The sequence below is a fragment of the Rana temporaria genome, chromosome 5, assembly GCF_905171775.1.
Source record: "Rana temporaria chromosome 5, aRanTem1.1, whole genome shotgun sequence".
Lineage (NCBI taxonomy): Eukaryota > Metazoa > Chordata > Amphibia > Anura > Ranidae > Rana > Rana temporaria.
Window position 1 is genome coordinate 205,149,070 of NC_053493.1, and position 24,535 is coordinate 205,173,604.

General features: G+C 43.5%; 1 protein-coding gene across 2 annotated transcripts in view; it reads right to left on the reverse strand.

Moving 5' to 3' along the window:
- Nucleotides 1-24,535, reverse strand: part of NFX1 (nuclear transcription factor, X-box binding 1) — a 179,897-nt gene that overhangs the window by 108,800 nt on the left and 46,562 nt on the right. For both annotated transcript variants that reach the window (XM_040353504.1, XM_040353503.1), the window contains exon 7: nucleotides 4,237-4,376. In XM_040353504.1, the coding sequence (XP_040209438.1) occupies nucleotides 4,237-4,376 (140 nt within the window). The remainder of the gene's footprint in view (nucleotides 1-4,236; nucleotides 4,377-24,535) is intronic.

Sequence of the window (24,535 nt, forward strand, 5' to 3'; positions counted from 1 at the left end):
CTCGTGGGAATTGATTTGAATACTCCAGGTGGGTGGAAACTATTGAAATCCAAAAGTGGATTACGATTGTCGGTTTTGTATACAAGTCTCCCATTTACCATACTAATACATGTATCCAAGGAGGATATATTTTTCTTGACTAAAAGTCAGATTAAACTCCAGACCAGGTATCAATATAGGTATTAAATAATGTAGGGTTGTCCCGATACCACTTTGAGACCGAGTACAAGCACCGAAACTTTTTTTTTTAATGTAGTGCGACAGTTTTTTTTTTTTGTGATTTTTTTTACTTACATTTTACAGCACGGGGGGGGGGGAAGAGACAGCACAGAGGGGGGGAGGGAGACAGCACAGAGGGGGGAGGGAGACAGCACAGAGGGGGGGAGGGAGACAGCACAGAGGGGGGGAGGGAGACAGCACAGAGGGGGGGAGGGAGACAGCACAGAGGGGGGGGAGGGAGACAGCACAGAGGGGGGGAGGGAGACAGCACAGAGGGGGGGAGGGAGACAGCACAGGGGGGGGGAGGGAGACAGCACAGAGGGGGGGAGGGAGACAGCACAGAGGGGGGGAGGGAGACAGCACAGAGGGGGGGAGGGAGACAGCACAGAGGGGGGGAGGGAGACAGCACAGAGGGGGGGAGGGAGACAGCACAGAGGGGGGGAGGGAGACAGCACAGAGGGGGGGGGGGAGACAGCACAGAGGGGGGGAGGGAGACAGCACAGAGGGGGGGAGGGAGACAGCACAGAGGGGGGGAGGGAGACAGCACAGAGGGGGGAGGGAGACAGCACAGAGGGGGGAGGGAGACAGCACAGAGGGGGGAGGGAGACAGCACAGAGGGGGGAGGGAGACAGCACAGAGGGGGGGAGGGAGACAGCACAGAGGGGGGGAGGGAGACAGCACAGAGGGGGGGAGGGAGACAGCACAGAGGGGGAGGGAGACAGCACAGAGGGGGAGGGAGACAGCACAGAGGGGGGGAGGGAGACAGCACAGAGGGGGGGAGGGAGACAGCACAGAGGGGGGAGGGAGACAGCACAGAGGGGGGAGGGAGACAGCACAGAGGGGGGAGGGAGACAGCACAGAGGGGGGGAGGGAGACAGCACAGAGGGGGGGAGGGAGACAGCACAGAGGGGGGAGGGAGACAGCACAGAGGGGGGGGGGGAGACAGCACAGAGGGGGGGAGGGAGACAGCACAGAGGGGGGGAGGGAGACAGCACAGAGGGGGAGGGAGACAGCACAGAGGGGGGAGGGAGACAGCACAGAGGGGGGGAGGGAGACAGCACAGAGGGGGAGGGAGACAGCACAGAGAACGGAGGGGGGGGACAGTCAGCGGTGATCGTTGCGGCTTTGGGGGGGAGTTACAAGCACCGATCACTGCTGTATAACTAACCAAAATGGCTGAAAAGGGGGCAGATAAGTGCTTGCAACTCCCCTGCCGGAACATGGATATAGATAGCTATATACACACACACACAGCTCAAAAAAATTAAAGGAACGCTTCTGAATCAGAACTCCTGGGATATTGATCTGGTCAGTTAAGTAGCAGAGGGGAAGGGGTGTATACAGAGTGGGTTGTTAATTTCAATTAACAGCAAAACAGCTGAAACTGATTAACAGATGCATTAGATGGGCAGCAATGAGACGACTTCCAAAACAGGAATGTTTTTTTAGGTGGACTTTTTTCCCTACTCATCTTTTCTGACCGTTTACTAGCTTTCCTTTGGCGAGGGTCAGTGTCGCTATTGGTAGCACGAGGCGATACTTGGACCCTATAAAGGTTGCACAGGCAGTCCAAATCCTCCAGGATGGCACATCAATACATGTCATTGCCATAAGGTTTGCCGTGTCTCCCAGCAGTCTCAAGAGCATGGATGAGAATCCAGGAAGTTACTCTAGGAGAGCTGGAAAGAGCCGTAGAAGGTCATTAACCCATCAGCAGGACCGGTATTCTGCCTCTTTTGTGCAAGGAAGAACAGGATGAGCACTGCCAGAGCCCTACAAAATGACCTCCAGCAGGCCACTGGTGTGAATGTCTGACCAAACAATCAGAAACAGACTTCATGGTGGTGGCTTGAGGGCCCGACGTCCTTTAGTGTGCTCACTGCCGGACACTGTGGAGCTAGATTGGCATTTTCCATATAACACCAGAATTGGCAGGTCTGCCACTGGTGCCCCATGCTTTTCACAGATGAGAGCAGGTTCACCCTGAGCATATGTGACAGGCGTGAAAGGGTCTGGAGAAGCGGCGGAGAACTTTATGCTGCCTGTAACATCGTTCAGCATGACCGGTTTTGGTCTTGGGTCAGTGATGGCCTGGGGAGGCATATCCATGGAGGGAGACACAGACCTCGACAGGCTTCACAATGGCACCCTGACTGCCATTAGGTATCAGGATGAAATCTTTGGACCCATTGTCAGACCCAAGGCTGGTGCAGTGGGTCCTAGGTTCCTCCTAGTGCATGACAATGCCCGGCCTTATGTAGCAAAAGCATGCAGCCAGTGATCACCGACTGTTCATTCGGAAAAAGGTAGGAGCCGGGTTTTAGCGGATCCTACCACCGCTCTCCATCTGACAGAGTGGGCGGAGGAGGACATGAAGGGACACAGAGCACGGAGGGGGGACACAGGAGCATGGAGGGAGAGAGGAGAACAGCAGCGGCACGTTAGGGGAGAGCAGAACAGCAGCGGCACAAAGGAGAAGAGCAGAACGGCAGCGGCACAAAGGAGAAGAGCAGAACGGCAGCGGCACAAAGGAGAAGAGCAGAACGGCAGCTGCATGAAAGAGGGACATGGAGCATGGAGGGGGAGAGCAGAACGGAGGAAAGCAGCGGCACGGAGGGGGGAAACGGAGCATAGAGGGAGAGAGCAGAACGGCAGCGACATGGAGGAGGGACACAGGAGCAAGGAGGGAGAGAGCAGAACAGATGGGGGAACTGGAGGAGGATACAGGGAAAGTCAGGTATCGGTAAAGTATTGGAGCATTTTCCCTGAGTACAAGTACTCGGGGAAATGCTTGGCATCGGTCCCCGATACCGATACTAGTATCGGTATCGAGACAACCCTAATTGATACCATTGATTGCACCTCAGTCTGTTCAGGAGCTCAGTGATGCTCTGGTTCAGATCTAGGAAGAAATACCCCAGGACACCATCTGTAGTCTCATTAGGACCATGCCCTGATGTTGTCAGGCATGCATACAAGCACTTGGGGGCCATACAAAGTACTAAGGACCATTTTGAGTTGTTGCAAAGAAATTTCAGCAAGATGGGCTAGCTTGCTGCATAACATTTTTCACTTTGATTTTCGGGGTGTCTTTGAATTCAGCCCTCTGTAGGTGGATAATTTTATTTTCCATCAAATGATGTGCCACCCTTTCATTCCTAACACATTACCCAGTCCATATCAGTATATATATCCAGCATGGGGTTTTTGCCCGTTGAGATCTGGGGTTTTTGCCCGTTGAGATCTGATATGTTTTCAAAGTGTTACTTTAATTTTTTGAGGTGTGTGTAAAATTATATACATACATACATACATACATACATACCCTTTAAATAATGTCTTGCCTAACAGGAACATAAACGAGCACACCCAAATCCTACCAGTGAGAAGGTCTATATCTACCAGACATGGGAAACTTATCATGGGGGTTAACAGGCCATCTCAACAGAGCCAACAGCAAATTTCCCAACAGGAAGTTTGTGTTTGCTGCAGTGTGTATGCACCACATCTAATTAATCTCCTGACCTAACAGATTGTATCCAAATTGGGCATACAGTATACCATTTGAATTTCAGCATTTATGCCAAACATAAAATATACAGTGGGGTGGTATTTAATAGTGGGAATGTACATGGTCAAAGCTTAAGAAGATACAAATTAGCATATAAATACCATAGGGATAAAAGAAACTCATTGTATGAAGATTCTTACCCTTGATTAAAAAAAAAATTGACACAATGACGACTAATACAAGAATTACATGCTTTTAAATGTTCTGCTGCCATAGAAACGTCTTTATTAGAAATATATGAAATGGTTACATTATGCAGAAAAAATTTAAAACAATTAACTTATTTGATGGTACTCAAAATAACACATGGTTGTATATGATTTCAGTCAATTACAAGATAATAGCAGAATTAAATCACTTGGTATACGCTTTTTTTTAAAAAAAATTCTTTGTTCAAGGAAAAATTTAATAAAGGGGATTTCAGAAAAGCAGACTAAGGTTCTTACCTTGATGAATAACTTGCTGGCATGGCTGGCATTTCCCAGCATGGCACACCTGATTGCAGTTGTGCTCCCCACAGTTCAACGGATTTCCACAAACATTTGCACAGTGCAAGGTTGAAGACTGCCCACAGCGAACAGACTGGCTGAAAGGAGGAAACACTTATTAGAAAACCTGCTGTTAGATTAGAGCTGAAAATATCTGATCTGTTTTTTATTTATTTATTTCAAAGCAAAATTAGAAATACTTCCAAAACTGCCCCATATAATGACTATAGTCATTTGTATTTAACTGTTGCGTAAGGTACACAAAGTACAGCCAAAAAAGAAAAAGCTTATGGAAACTATAAAATTACCAACACCAATCAAGTCCATTCCTGTGTTTTATGCAAATTTATCTCAAGCAGTCTTATGTTCCTCTTACTCAACTACAGAACATATCCCTGCTTCGTTATGTAGATGAGAGGTTGAGGCTTTTGTAGTGCAACATACTTGCGGCATAGGATGACAACCTGGTTCTACATATCAGATACAGGAAACCAGAGAAAGCTTGTTATTTGCAGGATCACCGAGCGAAAAAGAAAACCAATGCAGCCTTCATATTTAACTACTGGTAAGCTGAAATGTATTCCATTTCTTGTTTTTTGGGTGTATAAAAAAATCACAGGGAATAAAATTGGGAATGGCTGTCATTTTGATAGGACAGACAGTGTCCACCATGTCCTGTGTGCTTAGCTGATAGAGTTAGTTCCAGCAAACTTACAAGTGCTTTTTTTGTTAGATATACTAAAATGTGAAAAAAAAAAAAAAAAACAATGAAAAGAGAAATATATAACACACACACACACACACACACACACACACACACACACACACACACACACACACACACCTCCTGGTAAGATGTAAAATCCAAGTACCCCAAATCCCAGGAAATGTCACCAACAGCGCAGGAACCGCTTCTCATTTAATTTGGGGGTCATAATTGGTCATCACACCGGAATGATGGCTTTTCCCTACAAAGCTTTGGGCAAGGCAAAATATATTTATTAACCTTTGATCCTACTGGTGCTGGTCCTCCCCCTTAATTTTTTTTTTTAACATGTAGGGAGACCTGATCTAATGAGCGGACCTTGCCATCTGACGGGCCCAATTTAATTCCAAATAAAATACACTTTTTTCCCCATTTAGTTATGGATTTTTGTTTTAAAACAGTATAGAAGATAAAATGAAAATTGCAAGGTGCAAAGCTAAACCAAAGGACTGTTCAGGTCCAAAAAGGTGTTTAAAATCAGACAAGGTTAACTTCGTCGGAGGAGCAAGAGGAGGAGAGTTACAGCGCCAGCAGGGAAATCCAGAAGAGGTAAAGGACTGCTCTGTGCAATGCCATTGAACCTTCAGAGACTGCCATGCAAGAGATAAAACTTTGATGCTCCTAAGAGGCCATCACAATTGAAACAGTCTCAGGAAATTGAGCCCAGTGCTCAAATTTTAGATCATCCCAGCCCAATCCACGGGCTTACTCACAAAGTGAACTTAGAGACTATCAAAAAGTGAAAATATAATGTGCAATACCGCGCTAGACCGTCCAGCAATAAGCAGCAGCTAGCATGACAAACAGACAACGTTGCAATAAGGAATAGGATAAGAAAAGTGCAGTGCTTGCGATTTAAAGTGTACAGAGACCTTATGTACAATGTGAATCAACGTAAAAACTATAAATCAAGAATTAGTAGATACACAGTGATTGACACTTATGAGATGATGGCTGTAAAGTCCATATGTGAAATAAAACAAACTAGGTGATAAGGCCACACATCCCTTAATGGGGCTTCTATAAAATGTTCATAACTTCATTTGGACGTCCAAAATTGGTGAAATACTGGTGATCTAGTGAAAGGGATTAATCCACCACCGATAAGGTAAAAAGCTTACCAGATAGTTTGAGCTCAAAAAGACATACGTCCTACAAGTCAAACATGCTTTTGTTGGCAGACAAAAACTGGGAACATCAACTCTGGAGGACTTTTCATAAATGAAGCAAATCCACCAACAGATAGTACTCTCTCCGTAAAAAGACATTTCATATGAAGAAAAGGACAGGTTCTCCCATGTATGTATAATTAAGAAAGGAGAACAAAAAAAAAAAAAAAAACACATAGCGCAACTCCGTAAAAAGTGCTAACTTTTTAATAAAGTTTAAAACTCACATTTCAGGAGAACAAACAGCGCTTAATAGTACACATATGGTGACAGTAGTGCTTATCCCGATGTGTTTTGTCTACAGGCATCAACTGGGGTTCCAGATCACTGCAGCCATCAGTTATACAGTCGGGTCCATAAATATTGTGACATCGACACAATTTTAATCTTTTCTGGCTCTATACACCACAACAATGGATTTGAAATGAAACAAACAAGATGTACTTTAACTGCAGACTTTCAGCCTTAATTTGAGGGCATTTACAACCAAATCAGGTGAACGTGTAGGAATTACAACAGTTTGTACATGTGCCTCCCACTTTTTAAGGGACCAAAAGTGTGTTATTCCCTCATTATCCCATTTAAAAAGGAGCAGATAAAAAGGTCCAGAGTTAATTTCAAGTGTAGAGAAAAAAATACCGCGCTTATACCCTAAAAATAACTAACTTAGCTGCAACACGACAGTGTCAACACAAAAACAAGTAAAGAAAAAAGAAATGTTGCGCTATTAATGTAGGTTAAACTAAACAATCAATATCAGAGAAGAAAATTGATGAAAATTACAATGAGATTGCAAAGACCCCAAGTTAAAGGGGAATAAAACACATGATTGGAAATAAAGTCTTTGTAACAATCAAAATAGTTGCAAGCAAGTTCTTCAATATTGAATATAAATTCATATGTTGAAATCATATGTGGTGACCAACACCACTAAATAAAAGGATGGAGGCTTACCAGATGGCAAGCAATGAAAAGCTTGCGGCTGCAAACCCCAGCCAGGGCCTTTTGATGATCCTCGCAGGGGGATGACAGGGGATGGATGTTGAGGCTTCCCGAACACAGAACCACAGGATTGCAGCGTGTCACACAAAAAAAAAACTTAATGGTGAAGTACAGCAGGACCAGCGCATAAAAGATATTCGTGACTCAAGGGACCACCACCACCAAAACACCCTATGAATGGGAGGCTTACCAGAGCATAAAGCAGTATGAGCATGTGGCTAAACCCCTAGCCAGGGCCTTTAGAATCCCAAGCGATGGTGATATATCTTAAGGGTCCTCCGGTATATTGTGGTCAGTGGATGCATAGAAAAAATGATAATGCCCACATGGTGAAGTATGTTGACTCAATGATTTTAATAAAAAAGGTTAAACACTTACAAGATAAAAGCAGAAATGCCCCAGATGACGTCAACTTTTGACGAAACGTGCGTCGGGAAGGTAGCGTGCTGACGCAAGACGTTTCTTCGTTCTGTGTGGACGGGCGTTTGTTAGAGCCGGCCGGCTTTTATCCATTTCTGCTTTTATCTTGTAAGTGTTTAACCTTTTTTATTAAAATCATTGAGTCAACATACTTCACCATGTGGGCATTATCATTTTTTCTATGCATCCACTGACCACAATATACCGGAGGACCCTTAAGATATATCACCATCGCTTGGGATTCTAAAGGCCCTGGCTAGGGGTTTAGCCACATGCTCATACTGCTTTATGCTCTGGTAAGCCTCCCATTCATAGGGTGTTTTGGTGGTGGTGGTCCCTTGAGTCACGAATATCTTTTATGCGCTGGTCCTGCTGTACTTCACCATCAAGTTTTTTTTTTTTTGTGTGACACGCTGCAATCCTGTGGTTCTGTGTTCGGGAAGCCTCAACATCCATCCCCTGTCATCCCCCTGCGAGGATCATCAAAAGGCCCTGGCTGGGGTTTGCAGCCGCAAGCTTTTCATTGCTTGCCATCTGGTAAGCCTCCATCCTTTTATTTAGTGGTGTTGGTCACCACATATGATTTCAACATATGAATTTATATTCAATATTGAAGAACTTGCTTGCAACCATTTTGATTGTTACAAAGACTTTATTTCCAATCATGTGTTTTATTCCCCTTTAACTTGGGGTCTTTACAATCTCATTGTAATTTTCATCAATTTTCTTCTCTGATATCAATTGATTGTTTAGTTTAACCTACATTAATAGCGCAACATTTCTTTTTTCTTTAATTTCAAGTGTGCCAAAAACAAACATCAGAGAGATAGCAAAAAAACATTAGGTGTGGCCAAATCAACTGTTTGGAACATCCTTAAAAAGAAAGAACGCATCGGTGAGCTCAGCAACACCAAAAGACCCAGAAGACAACGGAAATCTGTGGTGGATGACCAAAGAATTCTTTCCCTGGTGAAGAAACCACCCTTCACAACAGTTGGCCAGATCAAGAACCCTCTCCAGGAGGTAGGTGCATGTGTGTCAAAGTCAACAAGCAAGAGAAGGACTTCACCAGAGTGAATACAGAGGGTTCACCAAAAAGATGTAAACCATTGGTGAGCCTCAAAAAAACAGGAAGGCCAGATTAGAGTTTACCAAACATCTAAAAAAGCCTTCACAGTTCTGGAACATCCTATGGACAGATGAGACCAAGATCTACTTGTACCAGTGATGAGAAGAGTATGGAGAAGGAAAGGAACTGCTCATGATCCAAAGCATAACACCTCATCAGTGAAGCATAGTGGTGGTAGTGTCATGGCGTGGGCATATATGGCTGCCAATGGAACCGATGAAGGAAAAATGGAAAAGGGTTAACAAACCCTGGGACTTTAAACGGTGTCATTAAATCAATAATACAAACATAGTAAAAAATAGAACACCAAAATAATTTTAAACATTAAAAACCATCCAATGAAGGTAAATCATGCTCAACCATGAGCTAGGGACTAGTAACAGGATTGCCCAACATGTTCGCTCTCGATGAGCTTCTTCAGGAGCTTTACAGGTGATGCTAAACGTCACAAAAAGAATGTGCAAAGGATGGAACAGCAAATTGGTAAATTATCATAAATGGGTAAACATACACAATGTATTAGAATACAAGATGGTCAGAAATGGAAAATGTATAAAGATCACTGGTTACAGAATAAATATATAAGTTCTCATATAGATTAAAGTGTAAACACTAGGTAAGACTGACCATATTAAACCAGTCCAAGTCCATATGCAAGTAATCAAAAAGAAGAAAAACTAATGAGGAAAATCGCATATCGCCGTAGCTAGCTTTGGAGCCATGAATCACACTAACTATATTCAGTCAAAGGGTCATAGTAAAAAAGAGCCTAACTCGAAAGGAAATTCAAATAAGGAAATGTAAATATGAAATACGAAGTCAGACACTCATAATTTAATGAGTATACCTGGTTTATAGAAAACACATACCTGGTTCAATAATTTACACAGAATGGAATTAATGAGATCTCCCATAAGTCCACTATAAATGGCTGTAAACTTCAGATGGAATAAATAGCACAATGATTTAAAAGGGAAAAATATCCAAAGATCACTGGTGCCAAATGTGCACACAATGTGGGAATATGCTGTAAAAAAAAAAAAAAAAAAAAAATAGAAATATCAAAAAGTAACATAGTCAAGAATGAAAGGAGGAAATGCCAGAGAGGGGGCCAGAAATCCATGAGGAAATGGCCCATCCAATGACAGTTTAGTTTAGTTACAAACTAAATTGAAAAAGAAAATGGAAAAAATGGGGATTACCTGCGTGTAGCGATATAAACAACGCTAGTACCAGCGGAGAGAGGGTAGGAGTCACCAGCTCATTCTCAGCTAACCCTGTCAATGCCAGAGATCGCGGCCATCGCCGAGAACTTAAAAACCATCCCGGCGGCGGGATGCGGTCACACAATAGAAGCATGAAAACCCCATGAAATGCGCAGGATTCTTCTGCTCCCATTAGCTAATGCTAGCCGATTGGTGGGGTGTTCATGCTTCTATTGTATGTCCGCATCCCAGCGATGACATCAGACGCCACCGGGATGGTATTTCAATGCGCGGCAACGGCCGCGATCTCTGGCATTGACCGGGTTAGCTGAGAATGAGCTGGTGACCCTTACCCACTCTCCTCTCATACTAGCGTTGTTTATATCGCTGCACGCAGGTAATCCCTATTTATTCCATTTTCTTTTTCAATTTAGTTTGTACTTATAACTGCCATTTCCTCTTGGATTCCTGGCCCCCGCTCTGGCATTTCCTCCTTCATTCTTGACTAAATGTTACTTTGATTTTTTTTTAACAGCATATCGGCACATTTGGCACCAGTGATCTTTGGATATTTTCCCCTTTTAAATCATGGTGCTTTTTTTCTCCCATCTGAGGTTTACAACCATTTATAGTGGACTTATGGAAAATCTAATTATTTCCATTCTGTGTAAATTATTGAACCAGGTATTGTTGTAATATTAATATAGATGTGTAGGTATTTAAAATGAATATATATATATATATATATATATATATATATATATATATATATATATATATATATATATATATATATATATATAGTTTGCTAAGCAAAAGGGTTAGTGGTCAAACACAGATCAAAGGGACAGCTGAAGATTCTTTGATGTGTTAATCTTATCTAAGACGACCTAGGTGTGTGGCCTGGTACTTCCTTACATAAGGAAGTGTTTATTAATGTTAAGTAGACTTGTGGGATGTTCATTCAATGGGAACATTTAGTTGACCCCCCCCCCCTTCCAGTGCGAGTCCAATATTTGAAGCACTCAAGCTGGCATTCAAGGAGTCTTGTCTTGTCACTATGATGAACATTGCACAGGTCTAGGAGAAGATGGGATTCTGAATTATACTCTGTTGGATTCTTGTATCGTCTGTGGACTTTGTATGTTATTGGAAGATCCATTAAATGCGTTCTCTGGAGAACCTGGTGTGAGTTGCTGCGGAGCAACAAATTTATAGTCATCGTACTAACATCTAAGATATTAATTATCTGACCGGAGTACTGGGCACACTATACCTTATCTAGTGATAAGGTATAGTGTGCCCAGTACTCCGGTCAGATAATTAATACACAGGTATTAATACACAGGTATGTGTTCTTTCTATAAACCAAGTATACTCATTTAATTATGAGTGTCTGACTTAGTATTTCATATTTACATTTCCTTATTTTAAATTTCCTTTCATATTAGGCTCTTTACTATGACCCTTTGACTGAATCTAGAGACTTGGTGCGATTCATGGCTCCAAAGCTAGCTACGGCGATATGCGATTTGCCTCCAATTAGTTTTTCTCATTTTTGATTACTTGCATATGGACTTGGACTGGTTTAATATGGCGAGTCTTACCTACTACTGTTTGCACTTTAATCTATGAGAACTTTATATATATATATATATATATATATATATATATATAATCTGTAACCAGTGATCTTTAGACATTTTTCATTTCTGACCATCTTGTATTCTAATACATTGTGTATATTTACCCATTTATGATAATTTACCAATTTGCTGTTCCATCCTTTGTACATTCTTTTTGTGACTTTTAGCATCACCTGTAAAGCTCCTGAAGAAGCTCATCGAGAGCGAAACATGTTGGGCAATCCTGTTACAGGTCCCTAGCTCATGGTTGAGCATGATTTACCTTCATTGGATGGTTTTTAAGGTTTAAAATTTTGGTGTTCTATTTTGTAAAATAAAAAATTCTATTTTTTACTATGTTTGTATTATTGATTTACTGACACCGTTTAAAGTCCCAGGGTTTGTTACCCCTTTTCCATTTTTCCTTAATATATTCTTATATGGGATGTGGTGTCAAGATTTGAGCATCTGTGTCCCACAAATTGGTTTTGCCAATGGAACTGGTTCTCTTGTATTAATTGATGGGACTGCTGACAAAAGCAGCAGCATGAATTCTTTAGAGTTTCGGGCAATATTATCTGCTCATTATCAGCCAAATGCTTCAGAATTCATTGGACAGCGCTTCACAGTGCAGATGGACAATGACCCAAATCATACTGCAAAAGCAACCAAAGAGTTTAAGGGAAAGAAGTGGAATGTTATGCAATGGCCAAGTCAATCACCTGACCTGAATCCGATTGAGCATGCATTTCACTTGCTGAAGACAAAACTGAAGGGAAAATGCCCCAAGAACAAGCAGAAACTGAAGACAGTTGCAGTAGAGGCCTGGCAGAGCATCACCAGGGATGAAACCCAGCGTCTGGTGATGTCTATGCGTTCCGGACTTCAGGCTGTAATTGACTGCAAAGGATTTGCAACCAAGTTTTAAAAAGTGAAAGTTTGATTTATGATTGTTAATCTGTCCCATTACTTTTGGCCTCTTAAAAAATGGGCACATATACAAACGGTTGCAATTCCTACACCGTTCACCTGATTTGGATGTAAATACCCTCAAATTAAAGCTGAAGGTCTTCAGTTAAAGTACATCTTGTTCACCCGATTCGGATGTAAATACCTTGTTTGTTTCATTTCAAATCCTTTGTGGTGGCGTATAGAGCCAAAAATATTAGAATTGTGTCAATGTCCCAATATCAGTATCCTCGCTATAGAGGATTTAGTTATTTCCTATATTGACTAAGATGTGTACCTACGTGCGCACCACGCCTAGTTATGGAAGCGTGCTTAATGAAAGCACATCACTTACTGTAGTAAAAGGGAGTTAATAGAGATATGTATGCACCCCCCAACTCAGTCAAGGGCATATATGCAAGAGAATACACTCCACACTTTACCCTCCAATGAGCGAACAGATGCGCACCGCGCCTCAATCTCTCAAGACTCGAGACCTTCTGGATCTATGAGCTCCAGTCCCACTCCCCGCTTGGAATGAATGTGGAGTGGGACATTTACGCTTTTATTAACAAGGCTTATTCATTAATCTGTATTCTCTGGGCATTATGGGTACCACCATCGGTGTTACCACGTCATTTCCTGTTTCATTATGTTTTGTATTTTACATCTAAGCCGTTTGGTCATGGACTCCAGACGAGGTCCGGTCCAACTGGTGTGTCATGACTTCAATTACATAACATCCATTAAGAACTTGCAATTTTAAATGTAATTTTAAATTTTTTATACTCATTTTTAAATGCATAGCAAAAGAGGGTAGTTTTTACATTTTAGTTAAAAACTGTGCATGTTTTTGTGGGCTACCAGCCATTCACCAGTCTCCTCTACATGATGCAATTTATTTTCAGTATGCACACCCTGCCATTCAGATCGAGGCGCGGGGTGCATATATTAAAGGGTGCACCATACACGCATCTGCTTCCATTAAGCATGCCTAGCCATTCAGAGCGAGGCATGGTACGCATCTTTTTCTGATTCATTGCCTCTATAAAGAGGAGTGTTGCACACTTGGTACGCATACACATCCTTTTGTCAACAAATGAAATAACTAAATCCTCTATAGCGAGGTGTGGAATACACACCGATTCTCCGTTTTGCCTTACAGGAAGGGGATTCAGTGTTACATCTCCTTTTGTTGATGACACCAGGTGTCAGTACCTAGTTATTGGAATATAAAAAAAAAAATTATACATACACACACACACACACACACACACACACACACACACACACGGTTTGACAAATTTGCTTGGAATCTAGGAGCCAGCTAAAAAAGTTAGGAGCCAGAAAACGCACCCCGTCCCGACGAGCTTGCGCGCAGAAGCGAACACATACGCGAGTAGCGCTCGCATATGCAAACGGTGTTCAAACCACACATGTGAGGTATCGCCGCGATTGGTAGAGCGAGCGCAATAATTCTAGCCCTAGTCCTCCTCTGTAACCCAAAACATGCAACCTGTAGAATTTGTTAAACGTTGCCTATGAAGATTTTAAAGGGTAAAAGTTTGTCGGCATTCCACGAGCGGACGCAATTTTGAAGCGTGACAAGTTGGGTATGAATTTACTCGGCGTAACATTATCTTTCATAATAAAAAAAAAAAAAATGGGGATAACTTTACTGTGGTCTTATTTTTTAATTTAAAAAAGTGTAATTTTTTCCCAAAAAAGTGCGCTTGTAAGACCGCTGCCAAATACGGCGTGACAGAAAGTATTGAAACGATCGCCATTTTATTCTCTAGGGTGTTAGGATAAAAAAATATATATAATGTTTGGGGGTTCTAATTAGAGGGAAGAAGATGGCAGTGAAAAATAGTGAAAAATAGTGAAAAATAACATTAGAATTGCTGTTTAACTTGTAATGCCAATGGCCACCACCAGATGGCGCCAGCTCACACATCTGGTGGTAATAACTTGTAATACCAACGGCTCACCACCAGATGGCGCCAGCTCACAAAAACAAATTTATTTTTTATTTTTTGCCCACCTTCCAAGCCAATTCGCCAGGACACCATTTCTAGTTGCCATGGCGCCCGGGATTTGTCGAGCCCTGTGTACATATTTGTACTATATAGTGCCGTTTACGCTCCTAAAATGAGTTTTAAACTTTATTAAAATAAAAAAATTAGCATTTTTTTGTTTACAGAGTTATGCTATGTGCCTTTCTTTCATTATACATACATGGGAGACCCTGTCCCTTTCTTCATATGAAATACATTTTACGGAGTGTACTACCCCAATGACCATTGGTGGATTTAATTAATTTAGCAAAAGGCCTCCAGAGTTTTTGGTCTGCCAAAACGAGCACGTTTGACTCCCACGTATGCCTTCAAGTTCAAACTATCTAGTAAGCTTTTTACCTTATCGGTGGTGGATTAATCACTTTCACACCAATATTTCACCAATTTTGGACGTTCGAGTGAAGTTATGAACATTTTAGAGAAGCCCCATTAAGGGATGTGTGGACTTTACAGTCATCTCATAAGTGTCACAAGCACTGCGTATTCATTGATTTTTGATTATAGTTTTACATTGTGCAGATAGAACCCATCATAAGGTCCCTGTACACTTTAAATCAGAAACGCTGCACTTTTCTTATATTCATTATTGCAACATTGTTTGTCGTGCCATCTGCTGCTTGTTGCTGCACAGTCTAGCGCCATATTAGCTTATATTTTCACTTTTTGATAGTCTCTGTAGGTTCACTTTGTGAGTAAGCCCATTGGATTGGGCTGATCTAAAATTTGAGCACTGGGCTCAATTGCCTGAGGCGCAGTTTCAGTTGTGATGGCCTCTCAGAAGCAGAAGTTAGTCTCTTGCATGGCAGTCTCTGAAGGTTTTCTCATCATAAACCTACAGAGACTGCCATGCAAGAGAAACTTGGATTCTTCTTAGGGCTCTTTCACACGGGCGGACTGTTCAGATCCGCCTGCCAGTTTTTTAGGCGGACCTGAACGGGCGCTCCGTGCTCCTCTATGGAGCCACGGATGTCAGAGGTGACATGTCTGCCGACATCCGATCCGCCAAAGTGCGACAGAGGAAAAACCTACTTTTCCATCCGTCTGGGGGATCGGATCGGGTAACACGGACAGACAGTCCGTGTTCATCCGATTCCCCCATAGGGGAGAGCGGAGAAAAGATAGGGCGTTCCCTGCACAGTGTGTGGGGACCGCCCAGTCATCCCCCAGGCTCAGAGGGGATCAACAGAGCGATCACCACTGAGCAAGCGGAGGTTCATGGGGTGGATATTACTGATCCGCCCGCCCGTGTGAAAGGAGCCTTAGAGGCCAGCACAACTGACACACAGCTCTTTGTTTAAAAAAAAAAAAAAACACAATGGATTTAAAACCACTTTAAGCTATAAACCTTAAGGCCCCTTTCACACAAGGCGAATCAGTAATGATCCGCCCCGTGAACCTCCGCTTGCTCAACGGGGATCGCTCAGTTGATCTCTGCTGAGCCGGCGGATGACAGGGCGGTCCCCGCACACTGTTACACTTTGGTGGATCGGAGAGGGTCGGATGTCAGCAGGCATGTCACCGCTGACATCCGTTGCACCATAGGAGCACCCGTTGGGTCCGCCTAAAAAACTGGCAGGGGGATCTGAACGGTCCGCCCATGTGAAAGAGCCCAAAAAGTGGAGTTCCGCTGAAAAAACGAAAAATTAAAAAAGTCAGCAGTTACTTTTAACAGGGTCAGCAGCTACAAATACTGCAGCTGCTGACTTAATATATGGACACTTGCCTGTCCTGGGCGCCTGCGATGTCGGCAAACAAAGCCGATCTGTCCCTTCATGTCTCGGGTGCTGCCACCGCCACCATCTTCCTGGTTCCCTAGCACTTTCACTTCCTTGTTCCCTACTGTGCGAGTCGCACTGCGTGATCCCATTGGTCCCTGCTGTCTACTGGGACCTGTGCATTTCCCAGAAGACAGGGGGGGTGAAAAAGGCACCAGACGTGGCATGGGTTTGCCGCCGCAACCTATGCCCAGAAGTGGAGCAAATACCTGGATTACACAGGTATCTTCTCCCTCCTCCCCCCTGAAAGGTGCCAAATTCGACACCGAGGGGGTGAAATGTGTTAGCGGGGACTTCTGGCAATATATTTTCCAGTCCGTGGAACGCACGCCACAGCAGCGTTTCTGAACCGGCCTTGCATGCTCTGAATTACTGATTGCGAGTGTAAATGTTATACTTTAACCCGCAATTAAAAAAAAAAAAAACACAATTACGCTATGGAGATTCTCTTGCAATACTCTTTATATGAATGGGTATCGGGGTGGATTTGGATTTATAAAGGGGGATTGTAAAGTCTCCTTTTTTCTCTATGAAAATACCAAACATGTTATACTTCTCTGCTCTGTACAGTGGTTTTGCACAGGGCAACCCAGAACCTCTTCTTGGGTCCCTTTTCTGTGCTCCTGGCCCATCCCTCCTGTTCACAGTGCCCCCACAGCAGGAGAGGGAGAGGGGGGGAGGGAGAGAGAGAGCTCAAGTATTGGGGGGGGGGCAGGAGGGCTTTTATATTAATGCACAAGAATAAAAAAAAATAAAAAAAAACACGTCTGCCTTTACAACCCCTTTAAATCAAAACGATTTTAAATCACTAGTAAAAAGGCTTGGGATTTAAAATCAACTCAATTCAAATCTAGAGCATCGGTCATCTTTCCCGCAGCAGCTCGTCCTCTGACCCACTGTTGACTCACCGACAGCCCCATTCACTTTAATGGGAAGGCTGGTGATGCGGCAGTGACACAATAAGGTGAGAGACGTGGCGACAGCAGGTGAGTGGATGCCTGCTAACCTGCGCTGTCATGATGGATCTGAAATGACAGGTGCTCTTTAAATGTAAGGACTCATTCTTCAATTGTGATACCCAACGCAAGACTATACTTTATTGCATCACAATTACAATACTGGTATGGTTGGTAGGGGGTAGCTATGCAAGATCCTATACAAAAGATTATATTAGCGCAAGTTCGAATGTCTTCCTTAGTACAATAGCGGCCAATTCCAAAAAAATAAATAAAAAAAGTTTGCTACTTTCCATTTATTTCATAGATTATGGGAAGCAGTACAAACTATTACTCAGCATAAAGGCTATACGAGACACATGCCTATATGGGATAATTATAGTCTATGTGAATTAAATAAAAGCAGCCTGAATTTCTAGAGAGTGGAAGAAAGCCTAGTATAGTTTTTATAGTAATTTTTCCTTCATAAATTTGTGTCATTTATACTGCTACATATCTGTTAAGAAACACAAATTAGTGTATATTTGGTCTCTGTGAAAGTTAGACCCCTTTCTCACTGAGGAGTTTTTCAGGCGGTACAACGCTAAAAATAGCGCCTAAATACCGCCTGAAAAACTCCTGCCCAGCCTTCTCAATGTGAAAGCCCAAGGGCTTTCAGACTGAGGCGATTCGCTGCCAGGAGAGAAAAAAAAATCTCCTGCAAACAGCAGCTTTGGAGCGGTATGTAAACCGCTCGTCCCCATTTAAAACAATGGGAAACCGCAGAGGCGCATTGCGGGCGGTATTAACCCTTTATCACCTGCTAGCAGGGGTTAATACCGCACCGCTAGCGGCCGAATACCACGACAATTCCGACGGTATAGCGCCGCCTCCTGCCCCAGTGTGAAAGGGGCCTTAGAGTCTGCAAACTATGGTGCCAATCACTGAAAATTGATCACACCCGATGTACCGATTTGACACCAACAAGCCAGAAAAGTACAAATAACCCCCAAATGACCCCTTTTTGGAAAGTAGACAGTTGTAAGTTGTAATCTTTTCCCACAATTCTTGGGAATATAAAGATTTTTTTTTTTTTTTTTTTTTTTACACAAACTGATCATATTAACTATATTAACAGGTTATTTCTCTCACACAGTATATGCATAATTGTAACTACACCCCAAAATACATTCTGCTACTCCTGAGTATGGCGATACCACATGTGTGAGACTCCTACACAGCATGGCCACCATCCAAGTAGCACCTCCAAGCATTCTAGCAGAATTACATATCATTTTCTGACTACCGATCACATTTTTGAAGGCTCTTCATATTTCTAATACATAGTAGGTACATACCAAATTACAAAAGATTACCTGTGGGTTTAGAAGTGTAGTGGTCCACAGAGGAGAGCATCGGTCCAGGCAGCAGGCAGGGATGAGGTCAGCGACAACAAAAGCAATCGATACATTCAGGCTTTACAATGGGGCATCTTCTTTAGATCTCCACCACGGTGTCATGGTGGATGGTAGAGAGGATATGGACATCTTTATTGTGCCTGCACTTCATGGCCAACACCTCATCATTCCTTATGAATGACTATTGTCTGTTTAGCAATTTTTTTGTCAACAAAGTTTGTGGAATCCCTTCCGCAATCCAGGGTTTTTTTTAACTGCAAAGGTGATGAAAAAGGGGCAGGCAGGTAGAATAGTTGACGACATAAAGGGTATCCTTTTTCGAACAGGGGGTATGCCATCTCCCAGACATGTTTCCCACTGGTTCCAATAATGTGGGTCAATCACAGGGATGGAGCTGGGAGTCTTTGTAGATCCGTTATGTGAAGACGTATCCAGTGGTTTGGAGCGCATAATTTATTTAATTTCAACCCATACCTGGCTCTCTTGCTTGGTAAATACTGCTTGACGTGCAGTCGGCCAGTAAAATGTATGAGGGACTCATCCACACAATTTTTTTGGGGGCCGTATATTGTACAATTTGTTGCGTTTTGGATGATTTTGGGGGAGGGCACTGAATTGTCATTGAAGTGGAGAAAACGCATAATGATATAGTATCTTGTCCTGGACATGACAGCGGAATATATGGGCATGTGTTGGATGCGGTGTCTGGACCAATATGCATGGACCAACTTCATTCTTTTTTGTAAGCCCCATATTGAACATAAGGCCCAAAAACAAATTTAAATTCTTCCAGTGTTAGTCGCCACTGGAACATACAGGCGTAGGAAGAATTTGGGTTGGCAGCAAAAAAGTGGGATGCATACAGATCAGTTTGATGCACCATATTCTGCAGCAAATCTTGTGGGAAAAATAAACAAAATAAATTGAATTAAGAAAAATTAGTAGTGTCGGGATGAACACCTGGCTGGGCGGTGAGGGGGGGGGGGGGGGGTAATGGCAGATCCTGAGTTGGCAGGCAACCATAAGGGGTTTGCCAGGGCATCAGGAAGGTAGGACTTGGGCTGGATTCTTTGAGTTGGGCGTGTTTTTCCAGTACTTGTACTGGGCTCCTCTTCCTGGGGGTATGGCGCTGCTGGTGGTGAGCAGATCTCATGATCTTGGTCCTGATCGCATTCTTTTGGGAAGGATAGAGATTCACTATCCACCACTGGCTCGTATTCCGAACAAGATCCAGATCCCTGCTGCTCTCATCCGACATGGTAATAATGGCATATGCCTCCTCAGGTGTGTAAACCCTTTGGGACATTAGGGTCATCTTTATTTGGGGGGGGGGGGGGCACGTGTTGTGTACAGTAAAATATAGACAATACACTCAGTGGCGTAACCAGAGTTATTGGTGCCAGAGGCAGAATTTTGTTTCGGCCCCCCCTGTCTACACCAGCGGCCTGGCAGTGCCGGGGGGGGGGGGGGCAGCAGGCCGGGCTCCTCCGTCTCCCCCCAAGTTCGGTTCCAGCTGCCAGGCTGCCATCTTTATTCTTGCTGCCTACAAGCTGAGGAGGAGGGGGAGACACCGAGAGCTGTCATATAGGATGGACCTAGGGGCTTCCCCTGACAACCACGGTCGAGGGGACAATTCACAGCTACAGTAATCAAGAAAAAAAATGTGCAGGCAGTGGAGCCATGGCACGGATTTCTCTGCAATGCACTTATGCTATGCAGGAGCCAATACAGAAGGCACTGAGTTACTCTGGGCTTGCCTTCACAAATCTTATGGCAAATAAGTAATTTATGTCTCGTTGTAAACTGTACCAGGCTGCAATTGCCCTGCTTTATCACCAGCCAATATAAAAGCAAATCGTGTTTTTTTTTTTTTTTTTTTATTACAAAAGCTAAAGGCATTACCAGTACAGTAAATGCATGCATTAGATCGTAGCTGACTGAACTTCATGCATTTACTGTACTGGTAATTAATGCCTTTAGCTTTGTAATTTAAAAAAAAAAAACTTTACTTTTATACTGGCTGGTGATAAAGCAGGGCAATTGTAGCCTAGTACAGTCACTGTCCTGTCTGTGACAGCGAACACTGAAAGAAGGCATCCTTGCATCCCTGTGGATGTCCCTTCTGCCTGCTCGTCCCTCCTGTCTCGCTGCATCAGCCCAGCTCCCGAGTCCCGACCCACAGCACTGACTTCTTTCAGCATCGGCACCCAAACCGTAAACTTTACCGTCCTTCATTACGGACGGTAGCGGCTGCTAGCAACATGGCGGCGCCCAGGCTGACACAGCACGGGAATCTGCCCAGCATCCCGGTATAACCGGGGGGCGACGGCGCCCCCCCTCAGCTTAGCGCCCGGGGCAGACGCACCAGCTCCCCCCCCCCCCCCGATTTTTACGCCTGTGAATACACCGATGGCTCTCACTTACTGATCCCTGTTCTCTCCTTACACGATCGGTGTGTGAGGAGAGAGCAGGGATCAGATAGTAACTGCTCCTCAGTGTTTACCATGTGACCGGCCGTGTCCAATCACAGCTGATCACAAATGTAAACAGCCAATTCCATTGACTCTGATCAGGGAAGCACTGTGTCCTAGGGACATGCGCCTTCCTCAATCCCAGCTCTGCAAGTCTCTGGCGGCGTGCACTGCCAAGTCTGTTATGCCACGTGATCGACTGACTGACACAGCCGATCACGTGGTTAACAGTCAAATTCATTGGCTGTTTACCGTGATCAGGGAAGCGCCAAGGGACACACGCAGTCCCCGATCGTCGACGGGCACGTGCTAGGGGTTATCCTGCTGGATGTCAATAGACATTGAGTCAGGATAACGCAACCACTTTGCCATTGGCCATTGACCGAACGGGAAGTGGTTAAAGAACGCCATCAATTATCGAAAAATAATTTCCATCAATATCTTCAAAGACCTCATTACAGACCTCCAAATTTCACTTACAATACAATCCCTCTAATATTATATGTAAGGCAGTTTATACATCTTGTACGAAATGAGGGTTAATGGGAGACCTCTATTCTGTTTTACAAATCGCAGATAGCACCCGAATACAGGTAAATAGTTCATCTGATTGGCAAAAGGGATATATTATTATTCACGATTTATATAGCGGCGACAGTTTAGGCAGCGATTTACAATGTAGAGGGGGGACAGCACAATTACAGTACAATACAGAAGGTACAAGAGGGCGTTCTCCATGATTTGTTGGGGGTGGGGGGATATAGAATCTTTGGACGAGGGAGAGAGGGCTCGGGTGTTGGAGGAGTTACCCGAGATCACTCTCTCACCATCCCAGAGACTCGACTATTTTACATAGGGCTCATTATACCCCCCACAAAAGCTTTATGCCTGGAGAAAAGCTATAACAGCACTTTGCCCTTGTTGTGCTTTGTCTAACGGTTCTCTTGTCCATATTCTTAAGGCTGCATTCACACCTGAGCGTTTTGTCGCCTGAAGCATGAAGCTCCAAAACGCTAGAGGGGAAAAAATACATTATTCTCAATGGAGATGGTTCACATCTTCACTCCAAAACGCCTGACGCCGAACGCCTGAAGCTCAAACAAGTTCTGGACCTTTTTTTGTCACTCGAATTGAGCGTATTTGGGCGTTTTTTTGTTTCAACATTGGTGACCCTAGACCTGTCCAAATTCGTGACAAAACGTGGTAAAAAACACCGCAAAACGATATGCTCAGTTGTGAATGCAGCCTTAACGATGACCCAAGCGTTAACGTTATTGGGAGAATATTTAAAACTTTAAAAACGTATTATGTTCTACTGAAGTGATAGGGACCCCTAATCTTGCACTTTTAGGAATAACCCCCGATGGATTACCAGATGTGGACTAGGTCCCTATATTTAGCACGTAAACTTATTTTACATAAATGGACCTCTCCTATATCCCCAACGCAAACAATAGTGTGAGAAACTTAAATTATACAATATTTACATTGTAGAGGGGGGGACAGTACAATACAGAAGGGGCAGAATAAAGCTTACATTCTAATCGTAGGGGGTGGTGGTACTAAAGGGAATAACTGCAGGTAATGATTTGATGGGGGTGAATCTGGGACATTTGTTAGGTGGGTGTGGGATAGGTTTCCCTGTATAAATGAGTTTTCAGGGATCTCCTAAAAGGTAGAGCGTTTAGGGGCTGATCGGACATACCAGGGCAGGGAGTTCCAGAGGATGGGAGAGGCTCTGGAGAAGTCCTAAAGGTGAGCATGCGAGGAGGTAACAAGGGAGCTAGAGAGCAGGAGGTTCTGGGAGGAGCGGAGTGGATGATTTGGGCGATATCTGCAGATGAGGTTAATGATGTGAATGGCCTTGTATGTTGTGGTTAGCATTTTGAATTTTACACAGTGGGGTAGGGGAAGCCAGTGAAGGGATTGGCAGAGAGGAACAGCAGTCACGGATTAGTTAGTGAGGTACATTAGTCTAGCCGCAGAATTCATAATAGACTGAAGGGTGGATAGCCTGCGCAAGGGTAGGTCATTAAGGAGAGAGTTGCAGTAGTCAAGACGGGAAATAATCAAGGAGTGAATGAGTTGCTTTGGGGTGTCAGTCAGGAAGGGTCGAATTCTGGAGATGTTGCGTATGTTAAGGTGGCAGGATTTAGCCAGTGATTGGATATGGGGGCTGAAGGAGAGGTCAGAGTCAAGGATTACACCCAGCACCCTGGCATGTGTGGAGGGACCAATGGTTGTGCTTTGGAGACATCAATCTGTAGGCACAGGGTTAATGGACATTGCCTTGGGGGAACTATTATAGCTCTGTTCTATGGATTATAAGGAGTCCCTATTAACCCAAGTTGACAAAGTCATCATATAATATAGGTTTATGCCTTTGTGTATGATCATATTTTGTCCATTTTAAGTACACGATTGATTGTTAGTTACTTGGCAAAAATATGAATGCAATCTACTCACTGGGGAAATCAAAAAAATAAGGAACTGGGGGTCCTAGTAGATAATAGGCTCAGCAATGGCATGCAATGCCAAGCTGCTGCTAACAAAGCAAACAGAATATTGGCATCCATTAAAGCGAGAATTCTCCCACTCTACAAGACTCGGAGTATGCTGTCCAGTCCTGAGCACCAGTCCTTAGGAAGTATGTAATAGAAATGGAGCTAATAAAGCTAATAAAAAAGGACTGGATGAAATTAGTTATGAAAAAGGTTACGAGCACTGAACTTATTCTCTCTGGAGAAGAGACGCTTGAGAGGGGATACGATTTCAATTTACAAAATGCCATACTGGCGACCCCACAATAGGGATAAAACTTCTCCGCTAAAGGGGGTTTAATAAAAGACACGTGGCAACTCCCTAAATGAAGGTATACCTTAAACTGCGTAGAGCAGGGATATGCAATTAGCGGACCTCCAGCTGTTACAAAACTACAAGTCCCATCATGCCACTGCCTCTGGGTGTCATGCTTGTGGCTTTCAGAGTCTTGCTATGCCTCATGGGACTTGTAGTTCTGCAACAGCTGGAGGTCCACTAATTGGATATCTCTGGCGTAGAGAGTTCTTTACTGCAAGAACAGCAAGGATGTGGAATTCCCTTCCACAGGCGTGGTTTCAGCAGGGAGCATCGATAGTTTCACAAAACTATTATACTATACTTATATTATACTATAAGAACCTGAACGACCACAACATACAGGGATATACAATGCAATACTGACATACCAGTAAAACATTGGATTGCGAGCATAATTTGTTTCAGAAACATGCTTGTAATCCAAAGCACTTTTATATCAAAAGCAAAAATTTCCCCA